The following is a 21,157-nucleotide window of genomic DNA, read 5'->3' as shown; positions in this document are numbered from 1 at the left end:
TGACCGTCAAAACACCTCACAACTTTGCACTGGGCACACACTTTGCTGAGTAGGGCAGTAAGTAAAATTGGGCTTTGACTCACTGCAGAAAAAATGTTATCCTAAATATCCACAGTAAAAGGAAGTGGGGAGGTTCTGTTCTCATCAAGTAAGTGAAGTTCACTAAAATGTATTAAGCCTCTCACAATGAAAATAGCAACTATAAATGAGAGAAAAATATCCCAGGTCCTATCTTCTACAGGTTACTGACTCAGTTTCCTTTTGAGGATACTGAAGACATTCCCCAAAGGAAACCTGCATTACTTTTAATCTGCTATAGAACTTGGCTTTGAATCAGTCATCCCAAGAAATTCTAAGAACTTCAAAATGCATTAATCCTTAGTGAACTGGATCTGTGTAACATACTCATTCCACGTGTTTTGGCAAAGTAGCCCTATGTCACTAGCTTAATTGGTGGCAGGTTATTTTCCAGCTGTCAAATAATCTTTTCCTATTTAGGAGTCAGAAGTAAAAACATTCACTCATAAAGGAATTGAATAACTTGGAACGTGAACAACATAAGTATTTATTTGAAAAACACTTTCCATTTAAGTAAAATGGCAAATTAGCTAGAGTAGCTTCTCACTGCTAATTCTATTTGCACTCACAGTCACTTTTATTCATCATATTCAAAGATATTGCTACCAAAAATGATTTCACAAAATATTTAGAAAAAATATATACAGTCTCTCTCTAATAGAAAGTTAATTAAAACAACAAAGCTAGGCAATATCAAGCTAAGAGAGGAAACCAATTGACATGTATAAACACAAATAAATAAATATGTACAAAAGAATCTATGCCAACAATAGACAAAAATCTTTACAATGCAAGTAAATGGTGACAAGAATGGAAAATATCTCAGGATCCTAGACTACGACTCGAACACAATGTAGTTTAATAACAGGGAAAAAGAAAAGAAAACATAATGAAAAGAGAGTCTGAATTGATGCTATTTGCAAAGGTAGGCTGAACTAAATTTAAGCTCCCCAGCTAAATTCCTGACCCTCATCTGATGGGGGCCTAAATGGAGGTGAGAACTGCATGCTTAGAACTGACGACAGAATTTGGCTCAATCTTTCAAATCCATTTACAAATATTTCTGTTGAGCATTTCTTAATTTTTTCTCATCTGGTTATTGAAAATTTCTAAAGTGGAGCTGACATTGTCAAATATGAAAAAAATATTTTTCTGGAGCCATATGAATATGAGTAGAAATCAAAAGCAAAGCCATTTTTGAAGCTATATCTTAATTACTATTGACTAAGAACTTTGGGCAGAAATCTGACTAGTTAGAAAGCTAACTAATTAAAATCTACCACAAATGTCTAAGGTATTGAGGGAAATGTATATGAATATTCAGTGACTAAGATTCATTTTCATCTATATGTTGTAACCTCTGCCAAAATAAGCAGCCTGTTAATACATGCCTATTGAAAAGGATTTGGCTCTGCTGTAGTGAATCTCAGTGACCTTAGATTTACTATTCTTTTCTACTGAATATAACTCTCCCCTGTGAAAGTCATGCTGGGTAATGCTCTTGTCTCCCAGGATGGTATTGCAGGATGCTGCAAAATGGAACAGTAATAAAAAACCCGCTACCTCATTATCTCATCATCTGCTGGAGCCGGGCAAATAGCTTCCTGATTGAAGCTCAGCAAAAGGTGAGAGGTCCCTAGGGTTGTTGTGTAGCCTGAACGAACGCTCTCCCATGTCTCAGACTGCAAACTGCCTGTTTTTTTGGGCAGAGAGGAAGGCCTCTAGGTTCCAGGTTCAGGACTTTGTGTTTAAGCCGACTGGCTTTGCCAGAATGTCTCCTTTTCTTATCACTTAACGCTGTTGCCTCCCAAAACCTGATATTTCCCAGATAACCCAGAGCAAATGTGAAAAAGTACAGCATGCACTGAGATCAATTTCTAAGAAACTGCATGGATTCCATCATCTAAGAACAATTCTGGTGTGGTCTCCTATACATTCATTAGCAAGCAAGCATTACTCAGAATAGTCTGAGAGTTAGGTAAGCTGCATAATAGTATGTAAGGCTCCTATGCAGCAGCCGATCCATAAATAATACACCATTTATCTTGCCAGAACTCCTTAGGCTCTTATACACTATAACCAGAGGACTGACACACAAGTAGTTTTTAGACTAGCTATTGCAGACACAGCTGTTTATAAATTATTTTGATTATTATGACTCACCCATATGTCTCACTTTATATTCCTTGGAACAAAACTCTCAATGGGGAAATATGAGGCTTTCATTTGTGTGTTAGGAAATGTCTTAAAGTCTCCAAAGCAAGGACAGAACCAGAGAGTCTCAATTGTGTGCCTCCTAAAAGGAAAATTCCACTGCATACAGCTTGCCTAATGGAAATTCTCCTTCCTCCCCCAAGCCTATGGGCTTAATATACAGTAGAGGGGCAAAAGTAGAGGTGTAAGAGATTCATTCTTAAACAACTCCTGGGAGGTCCACATTGATGGAACATCAACACTAAACTTAACTCGAATGTATGGGATTAAATTATACTTAATGCTTTGGCCCTATGCCTTGAATAGAATAAGTAAAATATTAGAAATTCATAGAGCCTCATTTAACTAGGTCAACATTTTGGGAAAACTTTCTTAAGCATGTTATGGTTCTGAAGGCATAATATTTAAAATAATAAAAAAATCCTTTTTAATCTTTGGGTCAAGCAGTAAACAATCTTTTCTGCCTGTGGTTGAAATGTCATTGAAAATGAGAACATGGTACTACGTTCACGGAAAGTAACACTGGAATGGGATTTGTGGGCATTCAAAATAGTTACATTTTTTATTGTTGAGAAAGAAGATGCAGAAAATGGGTACATCCAGATATAATGACTAGGTGGACTAAATCGAGCTCTATCTAGGGTCTTCCTCAGCGTTGCTTCTCCCTTGTCTCTAATTTGAATGTCTCCCCTGAATTATGATGACTCTGATTCAATTATACATTTTAAAAATCATAGCTTCTGTGGCTACTGAGTCATGTTGCTCTCAGTACTGAAGTTTTAGTGATGATGACAACTCTTCCATGGAAGAAATATATTAAAAAGAAAAATTATGAATTTCACAAAAGCCTTCTTAACAAAATACATTCCTTATATATATGCAGTTACCTAGGTAATAGCACATTTACATTGCTAGTTGCAGTTTTCACTGCTTGGAAATCTTCACATTTCTGCAGATTGATTTCTTTTTGTTACATTAAAGACATTAAAACTTTGTGCTGTGGCTGAAGGTGTCTGACATGATAATATTTTTATAGAAGTTGTCTGAATGAGGATTGCAATAACCCTTGACCTTATCAATGACCTGATGGACAGGGATGATTGATGTCTGATCTTCATCAGCATGGGCCAGTTTTGACAAGGACTTGTCCATGGAAGCATTGTCTGCAAGAAACGATACAAGAAATTAGGTTTAAGATGAGCTGGTGGCATGCCTACACCATACTGTATACCCCGTTTTGCACATTAAAGAAGAACAAAAGAAAATAAAGCTCCAACTCTTTCTTAGATTAGGTAATGGGCAACGCTAAACTTCCACGTTTTTCTTCTTCTAAGAATACTCCGGATAGTCACTGAGTGTCAACTTGTCGTCTAGTAATTTGTACTGTGGCTTACTGTAAAAAATATTCTTGCATGTAGCAGAGCCAATGAAAAAATATTGGGAAAACCACTTCAAAAATACATGCACTATGGTTTGAAAGATGTACAAAATTCCAAGGAAATAGAATGTGCTGAAATATTTGTGGAAGAAATTATATCTAAGATATGTTTTCAAAAAATATAGGAAGGGAAAAATGGGTAGGGGTGTATAATTGGCTATAAATTGCTGGGTACAAAGGGATTTATAATAGGATCCTCTCTACTTTTTATATATGTTTGACACTTTTAATAATAAAACATTTTACAAAATTAAATTTATAGGATTTTGGAGAATAAAAGCAAATGAAAATAAATATGAAAGGCTACTTTGAACGTATTTTCCCAAGGTTTTTAGTTGGATAAACGATTGGAATATAGCAAAAAGGGTACTTCTTATGAATTATTTTTTAATTATAGCAATCAAAGTTACTACCAGAAATATTTTAATAGAAAATGATTTATTTGTATTAATTATCTCATAGTTTCAGAACGATGTTATTGCTAACAGCACTATTATAGCAACTGATAGTAATAAAGGACTGCTAAATAATTTTTTCTAAAATTTTCAGTATCATATATTTAAATGTTATTTCCTTATACAGAAAAGCTTTCTAAAATTGACTCAGAGTGCTCTGAAACTCATTTACACTTCATTATCTATAAACACGTATGGTTGTCTTCATGTATCCTACAAATATCTCTTAAGTACCTCCCTCTCCAAATACACTTTAGGGAAAAATTCTACCCTCAAATTAACCAAATTATAGAAATTTTACACTGATAAAGAAGACATGAACTTTTATAAAGTATTCAGTTTCCTATATACCTTCTCTGTACATTGTAGAAGAGGCAAAAACTCTATCCTGAAAAACTTTTAGAAATCATGGATCCGAAACTGGAATCTTCACTCCAAGGCTTTTTACATTTTGAGTATGCTGGACTCAGTATGTGACAAAACATTTAAAATCCATCAATAATTGGTAAAAACCATTATCATCATGATATCTGTTGTCTCTGGAAACTATTCAAATTGCTCAACTATTATCTTGTGTTGAAGCAGACACTAAACACGACGAGGGCTAAAAAGGGAAATGGGATACTCAACCTACACTAAAGGATGCCAGAGAAAAGAATAGATGGTTCATGGAAAGAATGGACAAACTGAAGCATGGTGGAACAACTGAAGCATTTTCCAATATTGGTGAGGAAAAGGCTCAAGGAGTCATGACAAAAGGCCCCTCCCCATTAGGCTCTCAGCAAGCTGATTGATTCTGAGCTTCCTTTCAGTTCATATATTCACTAGCCATTGGTTTTCTGGTGGGGATTTTTCTATTGACTCATATATCAATAAAGAATAATTAGTGTTCGGTGTTTTTAGGAAACTACATATCCTCAGAGATAACAAGGATATAGTCACTCTGCTTCCTTTGTAACTTCCGGTGGCATGTACTTTTAGAGATTTTGAACAGCCTCATTTCAACAATGTGATCCAATTTAGTGGGTCTTCACAGTTTAATAAAGCAAAATTCTGAATGAGGGCTTGAGGGCTGTATTTTTATACATGCTATTCCCACTCTTCTGGTTAGATATTACATTATGGGTAATAAAAACTTTGACTATAGTTGCAAATCTGAAAACCAGGGGCTAGGGATATGAACTATTATTTGACCTATGCTAAAATTTCAAGCAGATAACAATTCTCACAAAGCAGGCTTGGAATTGACAATTTCACTTATATGACTTCTATGAATGTACCATGACATATCCAGAAATCCATACGAGCAGTGGAAAAATAAAGCATTTCATGCCTTCTACAACAAATCTTTTCTCAAGTACTGCTTTTTGTCATTATTTTACATAATGTGTGATCCACTCACTACAGACCATGGTACATTTCCTAGAAGGAGCGGCTTGCAGATACCCCCATGCAGAGAAGAGCCAGCACAGCACACACTATCATTCAAAATTTCAGAAATTTCAGTTCAGTGCAGGAATGTCATTGTGCTAGCTGAAAAGAACAAGCCATTTTGCTGATACAGCAAGAATCTTAGCTTAATCCATGCAAATATTCTCTTATTATCTTGCAAAAAATTCATGCATTCAAAAAAGTAATGAAAGTTTACCTGAATGATCCACTTTTGTTGAAGGAATGCTCATAGGAGACATTATCTATACCATAAACATATGAATATCTAGATCAATTCCAAGAAATGAACCAACTAGATATCCATGATGATATGCAGTGATGTTTTCCACACCCTGAGTGATCCCCAGGATGCTAACTGTCCCACTGAGAACTGGCTGGATAGCCAAAGCCTATGTAAAGTCAGTTGACTGTAAACCAGGATTTATTATCCTATTGAAGTAATGCCATATAACTAACTATATTCTCATCCTAGTTGTCAAGAACCCATTTAGCCCCAAGGGTTTTTTATTAAGGGAAACAAGAACATTAATGCATTCTAATGTAAATGATGAGATAATGGGTGCAGCACACCAACATGGCTCATGTATACATATGTAACAAACCTGCACATTGTGCACATGTACCCTAGAACTTAAAGTATAATAATAATAATAATAAAGGCTGGGTGTGGTGGCTCATGTCTGTAATCCCAGCACTCTGGGAGGCTGAGGCAGGAAAATTCCTTGAGCTCAGGAGTTTGAGACTAGCCTGGGCAAAATGATGAAACCTCATCTCTACAAAAATACAAAAATTAGACAGGTGTGGTGGTGCACACCTGCATTTCCAGCTACTCGGGAGGCTGAGGTAGAAGGATTGCTTGAACCCAGGAGGCAGAGGCTGCAGTAAGCCTCTACCGTGAGTGTGCCATTGCACTCCAGACTGGTAAAGAGAGGGAGACCCTGTCTCAAAAAATAAATAAAATAAAAATAAAATAAAATAAAATAAAATAAAAACAACAGATGAAATAAAATGAAGAACACACAATATTTTAAAATAGTAAAGTCTGCCTTTGGACTTTATCTCTGCATTTCTTCTTTTATCTTCTAGTCTGTTTTTCCCCGAATCCTATAGCCCTTTCTTTCCTTAATATTTTCAAAATGCCTCATGTTCCAAACTAACTGCTTTGTTATCTTCTTTCCTCTTTTAAGAGCGACATTTCTTCAGGCCAGCTATTTTCAGCTGTGTAAGAGGAAAGCAATTCGATTGATTTAATTCCTATTTATTCATAACTGATAAGGCATTAAGTATTTGTATTTCAGAAGGGGAGGCAAAATCAGTATCAAATTTTAAGTATGGTTAAATAAAGTGAAAAAAAATTCATTATAAGCAAAAGATATTTTGTGCCAAGGAACCACCAAATAAGTAGAATAATCTATCTTAGACTATACACCTGCCATCAATTTCTTTACACAGGTATTCTTAAGCAGAGGTACACAAACTTCTTTACTTTTGTGCAAAATTGTGAAGATGATTCAAAATCTGTACCTTTTTTTCTGGAAGAGAATCAATAGCCTTCATTCAATTTCCCCCAAAATGTCCTAGACTCCAAGAAGCTTTAAGAACTGCTGTCCTAAGTTGCTCCAAGTTCTTGGATTTTTAATTAATTTTGGAATTAACGAACTCTCTAAACACTCAACACTTTTTCCATAGTACTATCATGAATCCCAGGCAGTGGCCACTCCAGTGGCAAGACATAGAAGATGGTGCAAACAGGGACATGTATAAGGATTCAAATGTACACCAGGGTCATCTGTAATTCAAGTATTTGCAATATGAATAATTACAGATGCATCACACACCTTACCCTATTTGCAAAAAGTCAAGTATTAATCTTCTTTGTGCCATTCACCTCTGCTCATGTTTAGTAGCTAAACAAATTAAAAATTAAAAAGTTATTTCCATTATCCTTTTAGAATTATCTTTAATTAGGAAAGTGTTCTGTTTTAAATGTTGACAGCTGTCTGCCAGCGGTTTAATTTAAAAGCAGCAATTCTATTATTTCCCTTTGAAAATATGAAAAGTTTACACATTTTCACATCATTCACTATCAAGTGCTGCAAAATAGTACTATTTTTTTGAGATGGGGTCTTGCTATGTTGCCCAGGCTGTGGTGCAGTGGCTCAATCATATCTCACTGCAGCCTGAACTCCAGGGCACAAGCAATCCCCGTATCTTAGCCTACAGAGCAGCTGGGACTCCAGGCATGTGTCATAGCACCTGGCTTAAAATATTCTTTATTTCCATGGTGTCGTCAGGATTTTTCACATGTATGTTCAGTGTCAGAATGTGCAGTAATTGTAAATATCGTGAAAAAACAGGATATTATGAAAGACAGTGATTCTTATAGCCCTGTATCACTGTCCAAATATTATGTTCTTTTCATATGTAATCAGCAATTTAAAGGGCAGTCATCAATAACATTTGCAATGGTTAAGGAATTAACTCATAAATAAAATGTACATCCTAGATATTGTTTCTTCCTGTTCCCATGACAACTTGTCCAGTAACTATCATACTATGCTGAAATAACCTGTAATTCAATTTTTAATTTTAAAAATATATAACTTTTTAAATAAAATACCATAATTTTTAAAGATAATCAAGTTTTTGAATCAAATGATGAAGTCACAATAATATACACAGTGAATTATTATGGTTATATAGCTAGAGTTTGGGTTACAAAATTTTTAAAAGGACAAAATATTCATAAAGGTGTTTGGTGGCATCTTCAAACATTTTTATTTTCATAAATCTAAAAGATGCACCCTCTTAGGCACTGTGATTCATCAATCTTCATGATATGCCAGTTTTTGCAATGAAAAATGTGATGAGAACTAAACTTGAGGACATCTTTAGACTCACCTGTGTGGCTATTCTTTTTGAAATAGGTGGTAGAGCTGGATTTAGATTTGGATGTAAGATAGGTTGAGTTGGAACCAATGGAGCTTGAAGACAAAGATTTTCCTAGATTATCAGAACTTTTCTTGATGATATTGGTAGCTGTCTTACTCCAATCTGAAAGAAAAATGACACCACTGTATCAATCTCCTTTACAGGGAATATGAACTGCTCTGAAAAAATCATCACTGCATTATTTATCTAGAGCATCTGATTTTCTGATATGCTGGCCATGGCTCAGAGAGGAGACTGACATGTAAACAATAAGAGGAAATTGATAATTTCTTACTTTGACCTTGTATATGTACTATTTAAAATCTCACTTTCAATATACCAAGGAGGAGAAGTAACCACTGACGATAAAAAGAAAAAGAAAGATAAAGAAAAAAGACAAAGTAGGTTTTTTCATTTTTTTTTTTTTTTTTTTTTTAATACTGAGAAAAATCTATTTGCCTAATAATGTAATTGGGGGTCTTAAAAATGTGGAAAGGTGAGTCTTGCATAGTGGAAGCTCTGGGTATATGGGTTGTTAAATTAGACATCAAACCTCCGGGAACTCATTTAACTCATGCTTCCCCTCTGCAGAATAGAAGGGTTGGGCCCAAAGTTCTCAGATCTCTTCCAGCCCTGATATTCTATGATTCCAACTAGGCATCTTCACATGCTCCAATTCAACAGCTTGCTCCCACTGGGACTGGGTTGCTTTGACAATGGAAGACTGAATGACAAACTTTCCCATCTACTTTTAGATGTAAAATTTAATCAACCCTTTACCTGAGTTATCTGCTAACCGAAATCTACCACAGCAGAGATGCCGCCGCCACTGTTTCTGAACGTTCTCCTTCATAGCACAGTGGAAGATGAATATAAATAAGCCTGTGACAAAAGAAAATATAAATATTTAAGCCAACTGACACATCTTTAAAGAGAAATCTTATAAAATACATGGATTCATTTTAATTTTAAATTTTTTACATCAAAGTCACTAAGAAACAAAGATCTTAAGGAAATGAATCTTACGGTATGTAGCAGACACTTTAATCCTTTAGAAGAGAACATAAAGGCTCTGATAAAACTAGAATAACCACAGGGATCTGATTCTGTCTTTGCCTGTTCTGTTCAGCATTCATTATGACTTAATCTAAAAGCCAAGCTGAAATAAGCAACATTCAATTCTAGAAGTATTTAGTATTTCCCATATATTTGTCCTAAAATTATGTTAAAACTTTCCATACATATTTTAACAAAATAGAAAATGGAAAACACACATAAGCTCATCATCTGTTTCAATTTGTGTATTCTGAGCTATTTTACATATGTATATTACAGTTATATTCATAGTATATTAGCTTGGGCCATAGCAAAGTGGTATTTTTGCAGGTGAAACATGGCACCAAATCAGCAAAATCATGTGGCTCCACCTGGCCTACTTTAGCCTTTCAAGATTTTAATACAGAAATATTTCCATAATGAGAGATAGTCTTCATATTTATAGTCACTTCTTGTGCTTATCAAAATCTGTGTCATTTGTATCTTAGAAGTCAATCCCTTTTAACTTTTCATGGCATTTGCTTCTGCATTTTAACCCTCTCCTTGAGGCGCCATCAATCTTTCTCTCTATTCCTCTATACTTGGTTATTGCCATTAACTTACAAGCATACTGTTAAAACACTTTTTTAAAGAACAAACAAAAAATTCTTCCCTTAACCTCCAATTTTCTTCCAGCTTCATTCTCTTTATTCTTTTTTCCAACAAAACTTCTTGAAATGGTTAACTTTTGCTGCCTCCACTTTTTCTGACACTTTCTCATCTCCACCCAGTCCAAACAGATTGCTATTCACATCAGTGACCCCACTATGACCACTCTTGTAAGAATGATGGCGACTCCAATATTGCTGAGTTTCCCATGACCACTTCACTAGACCTCTCAGCAGCATTCAACACAATCAAACAGCCCTTCATTCTCGAGGTCATTTTCTCCCAGTTTTCTTCCTAATTTGCTGGAGATTCCTTCTTGGTCTCTTTAGTAGATTCTTCTGCTTTACTCTAAAAAAGTTTACATGTCCATGACTAGGTCCCGGGTTTCCACCTCTTCTATGGTTACACTGCCACTTGGGGGTACTAACACTTCTAAAATATAAGCACCACATACTGATTTTTATATTTGGTTCTGCCCTTTCTCTCCCCTAACCCCCACCAGGATTTCAACATATATTGCTCATAGGACACCATTGGGCTGTATCTTCACTTCGCAGCATCTCACATCCCAGATGTTCTGAACAGAAGTTCTCACAATCATGACCTTCAAATACACACACATCCCTTTAATTCTCAATGTGTCCAGCTCATTCCAGCCCAATACCATGCTGAACACTCTTCTCCCAGATCTTTCCATAACACCTTCCTACCTATCATTCTGGTCTCAGACCAGCTGTTAACTCCTCAGAGAGGCCCTCAGCAACGGTTATTTATTTTTTTTAATTTTAACTTTTAGTCACTCCCTTTCACATATGTACTTTTTTTCACAGCACTCCTCAGTATCTGACATTCTTGTAATTCCTCTTTTATTCATTTATTCCTTTGCTTGATGGTCTCTTACTAGCAGATAATAAGCTCCAAGAGAACAGGGATATTTGTGTATTCAATGCTGTGCTATTTCAAGAATTATGCAGGAACTTGATGAATGTTTATTGATGGAATGAATGGTAATCAAGATCAATCAACCATGTAGTCTACATGAGTTAATTGCATGCTTACATGTATATTCTAATGTGCTAAATGTGTTTGGAGATGGGGAGGTTAAAATAGGAGTGAGCAGTCAAATTAAGAGGTAATAGCAATGAAATTAAAACACATTTAATGGAAAAGTTTCTGAAAAGCATGCAAATAAGTTGCTGAAGTTGTGTCCCAGTAAAATATTAAGCAGTATATCTACATAAGGGAGGGCTTTTTAGGGGATCTAGGGCTTGAACTGAACCTTAAGTTCAGTAGGGAAGTGAGGGAAGTTTTCAGGAAGGGTAATTAATTCAGTGACAATTTATTAAGCACTGCTAAGCAGGAGGCACTGTGTTTTAGGAGTTGGAGATTCAACGGTGAACAAGGTAGACCATCCTTGTATTCATGGAACAAAGAGTCTAGTATGGAACGGCATAAATGTAAAACTTATGACAGTCCTTTTAAGGGATGATTAAAACTTATACATTCCTTTTGAATATGGAGTATTCATCAAGAAAACTACATCGTAGCTTGTACAATGGAAAAAGTGGGGAAAAGTCTTAACAGTACTCTCTGTAGATGTGCATAGTTAAATTTGCAAAATATGTCTAAGGTTATGTTTTATTTCTTAATACAAAGATTCAAAGTGGCCCTTAGTTTTCAGAATAAATTATATTATTAGCAAATATTATTATAGAAAAGGAGCTTAATTTCTACATGATGGGTCCTGATCACAGTAAAATGACTAGGCTGATATTCCTCTGGGTTTAGCTTGTTGTTTGGTGATTAGCAAGCCCTGAAAGGTTGCAGTGAGCCAAAATAGTACCATTGCACTCCACCCTGGGTGACAGTATGAAACTCCACTCAAAAAAAAAAAATAAAATAAAATTCTTGGGAAATTCAAATACATTGATCTCTGAGGGGTATGAATAAGGCATACAACGACCTAAGTAATAGTGCATTGTATTTATTACTATTGTCATTTGATATTAATATATGGTTATATACATATTTATATGATTTTATTACTATATAATTTATTACTAATACTTTATTGGTAATGAAGTAATTTGTAAAGGAAATAAATCCTAACGATCTATTTCTTTGAAATGTTAGATAGGGTAGAGAAGTTCTTTTTTTTTTTTTTTTTTTTTTTTTTAAGAGACAGGGTCTTACTCTGTTGCCCAGGCTTGAGTACAGTGGTGCAACTGTAGCTCACTGCAGCCTTGAACTCCTGGGCTCAAGCAATCCTCCTGCCTCAACTTCTTACGTAGCTAGCTCAACAGGCATGTGCCACCACATCTAACTAATGTTTTGTGGAGATGAGGGTTTCGCTATGTTACCCAAGCTGTTCTAGAACTCCTGGCCTCAAATGATTCTCCTGCCTCAGCCTCCCAAAGCACTGGGATTACAGGCATGAGCCATCGTGACTGGCTGGGAAGTTCTAATTTAACAAAAGAAAAGTTCTAATAATTATAAATCAATTTCAATTATTTAGAACGCAAACAAGCATCTCATGAAGGTCTCTGTGCTCCAGGTTGGGGAGGAAGAGTTGGAGAGGGCACCGGCTGCACACTGTCCTGGCCTATGCTAGGGCATTACAAGTCTCAGAGTAAGGGAAGATTTTCTTCTATACTCAGAATCCCTCAGAGCAGGGTTTGCAGGCTGATCCTCCTTCACAGGAATTAAGGAATAGATATCACTCGGTTAGGATTTCATCCTCACACTCTACATGACTAAATCTCATTGCATTTCAAAGCCTTTCCATACTTACTACATTCCCTAGCCAGGTTGCCAATATAGTAAATCCTTTCAATAAGCAAACACACTTTGTACCACCAGCACTTTGAATAAGCAAAAGTGTGTAAATAAGTTGAATTGGTTACTAGATTATTTTAAGTTTTGAAGAGAGTGTGGCAGTTACAAAGTAGAGTGGACTGAAGGAAGCCTGAGGTAAGGTAAACAGAGGCTACAGATGATGGAGGCTGCAGCTCTAGAGAAGGAAGTCCACATTGTCTCAGCTTACTCTATTTTCCTTTAACGGGGTCAGAATTTCCGGAATTTGTTCTTGGAGGTATTTTTGTCACACGGCTAGAAATATAGGTAACTGTGTATTCTTAAACAATTGTTTAATAGAGACACATTTTGGAGCTGGAGGGGAATATAAACTTCAATGAAGGTCTTTTGTTCCTAGGCATTAATCCAGGTATTATTCATTAGAGGGCCTCACATTTAGCAAATGATTTTTAGTTCTGGGTAGAAGGAAAAATTGCTGAATATTGCTTCCCTTAATACTCTATTATTCTTTTGTAACACCTAGTAGTTTTTCTGCATGCTATATATCCTGGAAAAAAAAGTCAGAAGTTAAGTCTGGTGTTTTGAGGATATCAGAAAAGAATCAGGTCACAGACTCAGTTTTTTAGCCTTGTTGGGGTACTAAAATGTGAATTATTTTGAGAATCAGATGCTAACCACAGTCAGAGAGGATAATGTTTAAGATAAGACTGACTTAATAGAACAGTTTTTTAGATTGTAGTGCTGCCCTATATCATAATTATATAACACCAAATGATATTGTCTATTTTTAAGTAACCATTGTGTCTGTAAATATACAGGTACTTAATAATTTTGGGAAACACTGGAGAGGAGAAGTCATTTAAATGTTCTACCTTCCACTGTGAATTGTGCTGCTATGGAAAAAAATTAGATAATAAGAGTAACAAATTAGAATTTTTAGGAATGAATATATTTTAAATTTTAAGGTTTGTATTTATAATATATATATATTCATTCCTATAATCTTGAGATACATTTCTATTTCAAATAAGAATAGGATTCTCATAACAGGTTATTTTACTATTTGAGTAACTAGCCCTTTTTTCCCCCCCATGAATTTAAGTTAGTCTAGCAATAAACATACCAAAATTCCTCCAGGACAAAATATCCCTTTTAGAGTTTAGTATTGGGCAGTGTGGCAGGCATCTGGATCTGTAACAGTGCACACAAGCAATATGGAAAGAAATTCTGAACACTTCAGGAAGGAGCAGTAGAAAATGAAGGCAGAGAGTCAAATGCACCTGGAGGCTAATGTGAGAAAACATGGCTATTCCCTCTTAAATTCTGAGGTTGAGGCTTTTGTTTTTTGTTTTGTTTCCTCCATCTACTTAGAGATTTCGGTGTTAGAAGCAGGACTAAAATCACAAACTTTAATGGAGTTCTATGTTGACAACCAAGAAAATTTGTCTGATTTCTCATTTCAATCTCTGCTTCTTTCATTTCAAGATGGAGTCTGGCTCTATCGCCCAAGCTGGAGTGCAATGGTGCGATCTCAGCTCACTGCAACCTCTGCCTCCTGGGTTCAAGCAATTCTCCTGCCTCAACCTCCTGAGTAGCTGGGATTACAGGTGTGTGTCACCATGCCCGGCTGATTTTTGTACTTTCAGTAGAGGCGGGCCTCACCATATTTGCCAGGCTGGTCTCAAACTCCTGAGCTCGTGATCCACACACCTCAACCTCCCAAAGTGCTGGAATTACATGCATGAGCCACCACACCTGGCCTCTGCTATCATTTTTTTCCCCTTTGCTAATCTTCATATCACCTAGGAAGTATATGCTCTTCTAGCTTTCTGGAAAGAGCATTAAGATGTGACCGGGACCAGGACAATCAGGTTTTACTTTTCATAGTACTTGAAGCTTTGTTTAACATTGCCCATAAAAGGTAGAAGCTAAAATGGCCCAAAAGATTGAACACAGAATTAAAGCTTTTACGTCATCCTGAAAAGCTAGTGCCAGTTTCAAGAAACCTTCATATATCACAAAAGGGAGTTCATGATAGACCTATTCTGGTGCATTTTAGCCTGGAAAACTATCACTCTGGATAATCCAAGCCAAAATTCCTTAGAATTAGTTTCTTCAGCTTGGGAACTGCCTTGATTCTTTAAGAATCCATTCTATGCTAGTACAATAAGGAAAAAAAACCTTCATTCTTGTTAAATGAGCAGATTCCTAATCAGCTCCGTAAACTTTCATCCCATCCTTAGCCCTGCCTTCCTTTCACTTCCATCTTTCATTAACCAGAGGTATATGCTTACCTTTTTTAAAAGAAAACTATAATTATGAATTAAAAATGTTTTAATTCTCAGTAAAATTTGCAATTTCCTCATTTAAAATAAATAACATTTTAATTGTAATGGAATAGGGTGTTGCAAGTAACACACAAGTGCTGAAAGTGGGCCTATGGGGGTTGTTAGGACAGAAAATGTATCGAATGCCAACTTGTCTAATACTCCTAAGAGAAAGACTCTTATGGGCCAAGGCTGGTTCAGCAAATATAGTGAAGGAAGGTGGTGAATAAGTAGCCAAGAAGGTTTTCAAAACTTGGAGTGAGAAACATTCTGAAAAATCTCAAGTAGTGAATTTAACTTTTGATATCTAATCCTTTCATCTACCAGAGAACACATTCAAGTAGCATGTTTGAAAAATAATACATCTATTTCTAAGTATTGGTATTATGTTTACTGTAGATTGTATGGGGTTGTGTTTAACCTTGGTCTTGTTAGAGCTATTTAACTATTCAGGGGAAAAAAGATACACTTAGATATTTAGGCTAGAAATTTGGCTCCCACATAGAACTCATTCCTTTCGCTTGTTTCAAACGATCCATGGCTTTCTGGGCAAATGTAAAATGAGTAGCCAAAGGGATGTTCTCATATCTTTCTGGTCATCAAAAGTTAAAGAATTTCTAGAAACAGTTTCCTTGGATACTACTATACAGTAAAATTTGAGGCAATGCATATTATAATGTACTTGGTGTTCTAAAAAGTCTCTTTGAAGCATCTAGGTAGAGAAGGGGGAAACAGACAACCTTGGGTCCTCATCTCTTAAGAGTTCTTCAGCAACTAAAGACCACTGACACTTTCAGCAGAATTATCATCAATAAACTGGATAAATATTCTAAGTTGACTTTTTTTCTTCCCTTGGATAATAAATATCCAGAAATACAATTAAAGGGAAGACTGCAGATATAGATAACCTCAGGGATGTGAGATGCATTAGAGTGGGTAGTAATGACTGGTGTTTTAATCAGGTCATGAGCATAACATACTCTGGCAGGTTTTTTGTTTTCGTTTTCATTTTTTTTTTTTTCCCCGAGACAAGGCCTCACTCTGTCGCCCAGGCTGGAGTACAGTAACATGATTATAGCTCACTGTAACCTTGAACTTCTGGGCTCAAGCAATCGATTTGCCTCAGCCTCCTGAGTAGCTAGGAATACAGGCACACCACCACACCTAGTTTTTCTATTTTTATTTTTGTAAAGATGGGGTATCACCAAATTGCCCAGGTGGGTCTTGAACTCTTGATCTCAAGAAACGCTCCTGCCTTGGCCTCCCAAAGCACTGGCATTACAGGCGTGGGCCACTGTACCTGATCAGTTCTGGATCAGGTTAAAAACTAGTTATAGTTTGGTTAAAAACTAGTTATGGCAGATATTTGGGAAGTAGCCACACACTAGGTACCACTGATTTTTGACCATATTAGTTTAGGTGACCTCTGAGCTCCTGAGTAGCCTGTGTCCAAATCTTTAAACAGCTTCTGTTTTCATTTGTCACACAGACACAGTCAGCTGGCTGTGTGGCTGGGGATCTTGAAGGGTTTATGGCTCTCTCTGGAAACTTCTTAAATCCTCCTTTCATACTACCAAGGTGCCCTTTAGAAAATTATTTCTCTGTGGCACAAAATGCCCTGCCAAAGGGTGAGTAATTTATTTCCTTGCAGCGTGTAATGTCTCAGCCAACCTGATGTTTCACTTGTGAGGGACTGAATTGGTGGGTCATCTCTTTACCTTGGCACCAATTCAATATGTGTATTATACATGTGATTATGTAACAGCTCAACTTTCGTGAGGCCCCTAACCTCAGCCTCTAGTGGCAAGCGACACTTCATTGACATTTAGCATATTTCATCTCATACTTTGACTTAATTTTCTTAGTTTACCAATACAACAATAATAATATGCATTTCTCTAAATTACTTATGCTGAATAAAGGTAAGAGATTAAATTTTCCTCTACTCATTTAATGTATAGTTAGTAATAGCTCTTTTTTGAATGGAAAAGGAATATTCTCTGCTGCATAGCAATTTGTGTACCACAAAATTTTCTGCTTGTGTTCTTTAGAAAAAATTAAAAATTTTAATACAGTGATATGCCTGTTTTACCCTGGAAAACAGCAAAAATAGCAAAAGCAGACAGATGTGTAATTCAAGTATGTTAAGAGAAGGTACATTTATCTTTTAATTTTTGCAGGAAAAAAATCAACAAAATGCTTACTCTGTAACTTAATCAAATTAAGTAGGTGATATGGTTTGGCTCTGTGTTCTCACCCAAATCTCATCTTGAATTGTAATCCCCATAATCCCCAAATGTCAACGGAGGGACCTGATGGGAGATGACTGGATCATGGGGATGTTTCCCCCATGCTGTTCTTGTGATAATGAGTGAGTTCTCGTGAAATTTAATGGTTTTATAAGTGTTTGGCAGTTCCTCCTTCACACGCTTTCTCTTGCCTGCTGCCATGCATAAGATGTGCCTGCTCCCCCTTCTGCCATGCTTGTAAGTTTCCTGAGGCCTCCCCAGCCATGTGGAACTGTGAGTCAATTAAACCTCTTTCCTTTATAAATTACCCAGTCTCAAGGAGGTTCTTTATAGCACTGTGAAAACTGACTAATACTGTTGGTAAAATTAAAAGACCAAAGCATTATCGTGTGGATAATTAGAAAATAATAAATTTGGTTTCAGCCTTGATTCAATTTATGACATCATTTGCTTATTTAAGTAGGTAAAATTTTTATAATCAAACAGTAACAATTTTCTGATACCCATTTAACATAATTTTTGGCAATTAAATTATACAGTTATAAGTATACATAAATATAAAAATACATGCTAGAAATAAAAATATAAAACATAAAAATGAAAGTAAAGCATATATAAAATTTTATATGTAGACTCTTCCAATTTATGTGAGTACCCATATAATTACACATGTATATGTGTTTATACATACCCTTTCATATATTTCCAAGAATCTGAAAGATTAAATGGATTTTTTAACATGCTTGAGTCAAAGTTTTGAAGACATAAACAAATATGACAAGAAATCTATCAAAAGTAATGTATATGCCCTGATATGGTTTGGCTGTGTCCCCACCCAAATCTCATCTTGAACTGTAACTCCCACAATTCTCACACATCACAGGAGGAACCCAGTAGGAGGTGACTGAATTATAGGGGCAGGTTTTTCCTGGGCTATTCTTGTGATAGTGAATGAGTCTCATAAGATCTGATGATTTTAAAAATGGGAGTTTTTCTTTACAAGCTCTCCCTTTGCCTGCTGCCATCCACATAAGATGTGACTTGCTCCTTTTTGTCCTCTGCCATGATTGTGAAGCTTCCCCAGCCACATTGAACTGTAAGTGCAATTAAACCTCTTTCTTTTGTAAATGGCCCAGTTTCGGGTATGTGCTTATCAGCAGTGTGAAAAAAGACTAATCTAGTAAATTGGTACCAGAAGTACGGTGCTGCTGAAAAGACACCCAAAAATGTGGAAGCAACTTGGGAACTGGGTAACAGGCAGAGGTTGGAACCGTTTGGAGGGCTCAGAAGAAGACAGGAAAATGTGGGAAAGTTTGAAACTTCCTAGAGACTTACTTTAATGGCTTTGACAAAAATGTTGATAGTGGTATGGACAATAAGGTCAAGGCTGAGGTGGTCTCAGATGGAGAAGAGGAACTGGTTGAGAACTGGGGCAAAGGTGACTCTTGTTATGTTTTAGCAAAGAGTCTGGTGGCATTTTGCTCCTGCCCTAGAGATTTGTGGAACTTTGAACTTGAGAGAGATGATGTAGGGTATCTTGCAGAAGAAATTTCTAAGCAGCAAAACATTCAACAGGTGACTTGAGTGCTGTGAAAACTATTGTTTCAAAAGGGAAACAGAGAAAATAAGTGGAAAATTTGCAGCCTGACAATGCTAAAGATAATGCCATTTTCTGAGGTGAAATTCAAGCCAGCTGCAAAAATTTGCATAAGTAATGAGTAGCCAAATGTTAAACATCAAGATAATAGTGAAAATGTCTCCAGATCATGTCAGAGATCTTTGCAGCAGCCCTTCCCATCACAGGCCTGGAGGCCTAGGAGGAAAAAGTGGTTTCGTGGGCCAGGCTCAGGGTCCCCATGCTGTGTACAGTCTAGCGACTTGGTGCCCTGTGTCCCAGCTGAGCCAGCCGCCACTAAAAGAGTCCAAGGTACAGCTTGGGCTGTTGTTTCAGAGGGTGGAAGCCCCAAGCCTTGGTAGCTTCCATATGGTGTTGAGCCTGTGGGGGCACAGAAGTCAAGAATTGAGGTTTGGGAACCTCTGCCTAGATTTCAGAAGATGAAACGCCTGGATGCCCATGCAAAAGTTTGCTTCAGGGGTGAGGCCCTCATGGAGAATCTCTGCTAGGGCAGTACAGAGGGAAACGTGGGGTCAGAGCCCCACATAGAGTCCCTACTGGGGTGCCACCTAGTGGAGCTGTGAGAAGAGGGCCACCATCTTCCAGATCCCAGAACGGTAGATCCACTGACAGCTTGCACTGTGTGTGTGGAAAAGCTGCAGACACTCAATGTTAGCTTGTGAAAGCAGCTGTGAGGGAGGCTATACCCTGCAAAGCCATGATGATGGAGCTGCCCAAGACCATGGGAACCCACCTCTTGCATCAGTGCGACCCAGATGTGAGATATGGAGTTGAAGGAGATCATTTTGGAGCCTTAAGATTTGACTGCCCTGCTGGATTTTGGACTTGCAGTGGACCTGTAGCCCCTTTCTTTTGGCCAATTTCTCCCATTGGAATGGCAGTATTTACTCAATGCCTGTACCCCCACTGTATCTAGGAAGTCATTAACTTGCTTTTGATTTTACAGGCTCACAGGTGGAAGGGACTTGCCTTGTCTCAGATGAGATGTAGGACCGTGGACTTGGAGTTAATGCTGAAATGAGTTAAGACTTTGGTGGACTGTTGGGAAGGCATGATTGGTTTTGAAATGTGAGGACATGAGATCTGGGAGGGGCCAGAGGTGCAATAATATGGTTTGGCTTCATCCCCACCAAAATCTCATCTTGAATTGTAACTCCCACAATTCCCAAGCATCATGAGAGGAACCTAGTGGGAGGTGATTGAAGAATGGGGGCAAGTCTTTCCTGGGCTGTTCTCCTGATAGTAAATGAGTCTCACAAGATGTAATGCATTTAAAAATTGGAGTTTTTCTGCACAAACTCTCTCTTTGCCTACTGCCATCTACATAAGATGCAATTTGCTCCTCCTTGCTTTCCGCCATGATTGTGAGGCTTCCCCAGCCATGTGGAACTGTAAGTCCAATTAAAGTTCTTTCTTTTGTAAATTGCCCACATAACATTATGTGTTAATCAGCACTGTGAAAACGAATTAATACATGCCCTGACACCACAACAGACCCAGCTCAAACACTTGCTCCCACACATCCCGCATCCATAACATTACATGGTGACCCTGCTGACTTTAAGGTGCTCCCCTGCAAGCTAAATCTAAGAGGGACTAAAATATGTTTAGCATAGTTTTAGCTTTCAGGATGTTGCTCTGCATTCTAAAGCTTTAGCCATTGTTAAATATTATGACAGGCATCCATTAACTATAATATTATATTAACAAGAAGACTCCTTACTCTAATCATTCTAGAAAAATAAGAGTTTAATGAACAAATCAATGACGAGTATTTTGTAGCAGCATGCTTCCTAAATTTCCCTTGACTCTGTGCACATCTCTCTAGCTCTCCTATCCCCACCACAGTCTAAAGTACT

The 21,157-nt window shown here is 37.0% G+C and overlaps 1 protein-coding gene across 1 annotated transcript in view; it reads right to left on the bottom strand.

Annotated features, from left to right (window-relative positions):
- Positions 1-2,828: 2,828 nt before the first annotated feature.
- The window catches only part of ADGRG6 (adhesion G protein-coupled receptor G6), a 132,018-nt gene continuing 113,689 nt past the window's right edge, over positions 2,829-21,157 (bottom strand). Inside the window, exons 23-25 of the mRNA XM_023183761.1 lie at positions 9,349-9,450; positions 8,539-8,691; positions 2,829-3,455 (exon numbers count right to left, since the gene is read on the bottom strand). Coding sequence (XP_023039529.1) covers positions 3,277-3,455; positions 8,539-8,691; positions 9,349-9,450 — 434 coding nt within the window. The 3' untranslated portion in view covers positions 2,829-3,276. The remainder of the gene's footprint in view (positions 3,456-8,538; positions 8,692-9,348; positions 9,451-21,157) is intronic.

The sequence above is a fragment of the Piliocolobus tephrosceles genome, chromosome 5 (assembly GCF_002776525.5).
Source record: "Piliocolobus tephrosceles isolate RC106 chromosome 5, ASM277652v3, whole genome shotgun sequence".
NCBI lineage: Eukaryota > Metazoa > Chordata > Mammalia > Primates > Cercopithecidae > Piliocolobus > Piliocolobus tephrosceles.
This window is presented reverse-complemented; position numbering and strand designations above follow the sequence as displayed.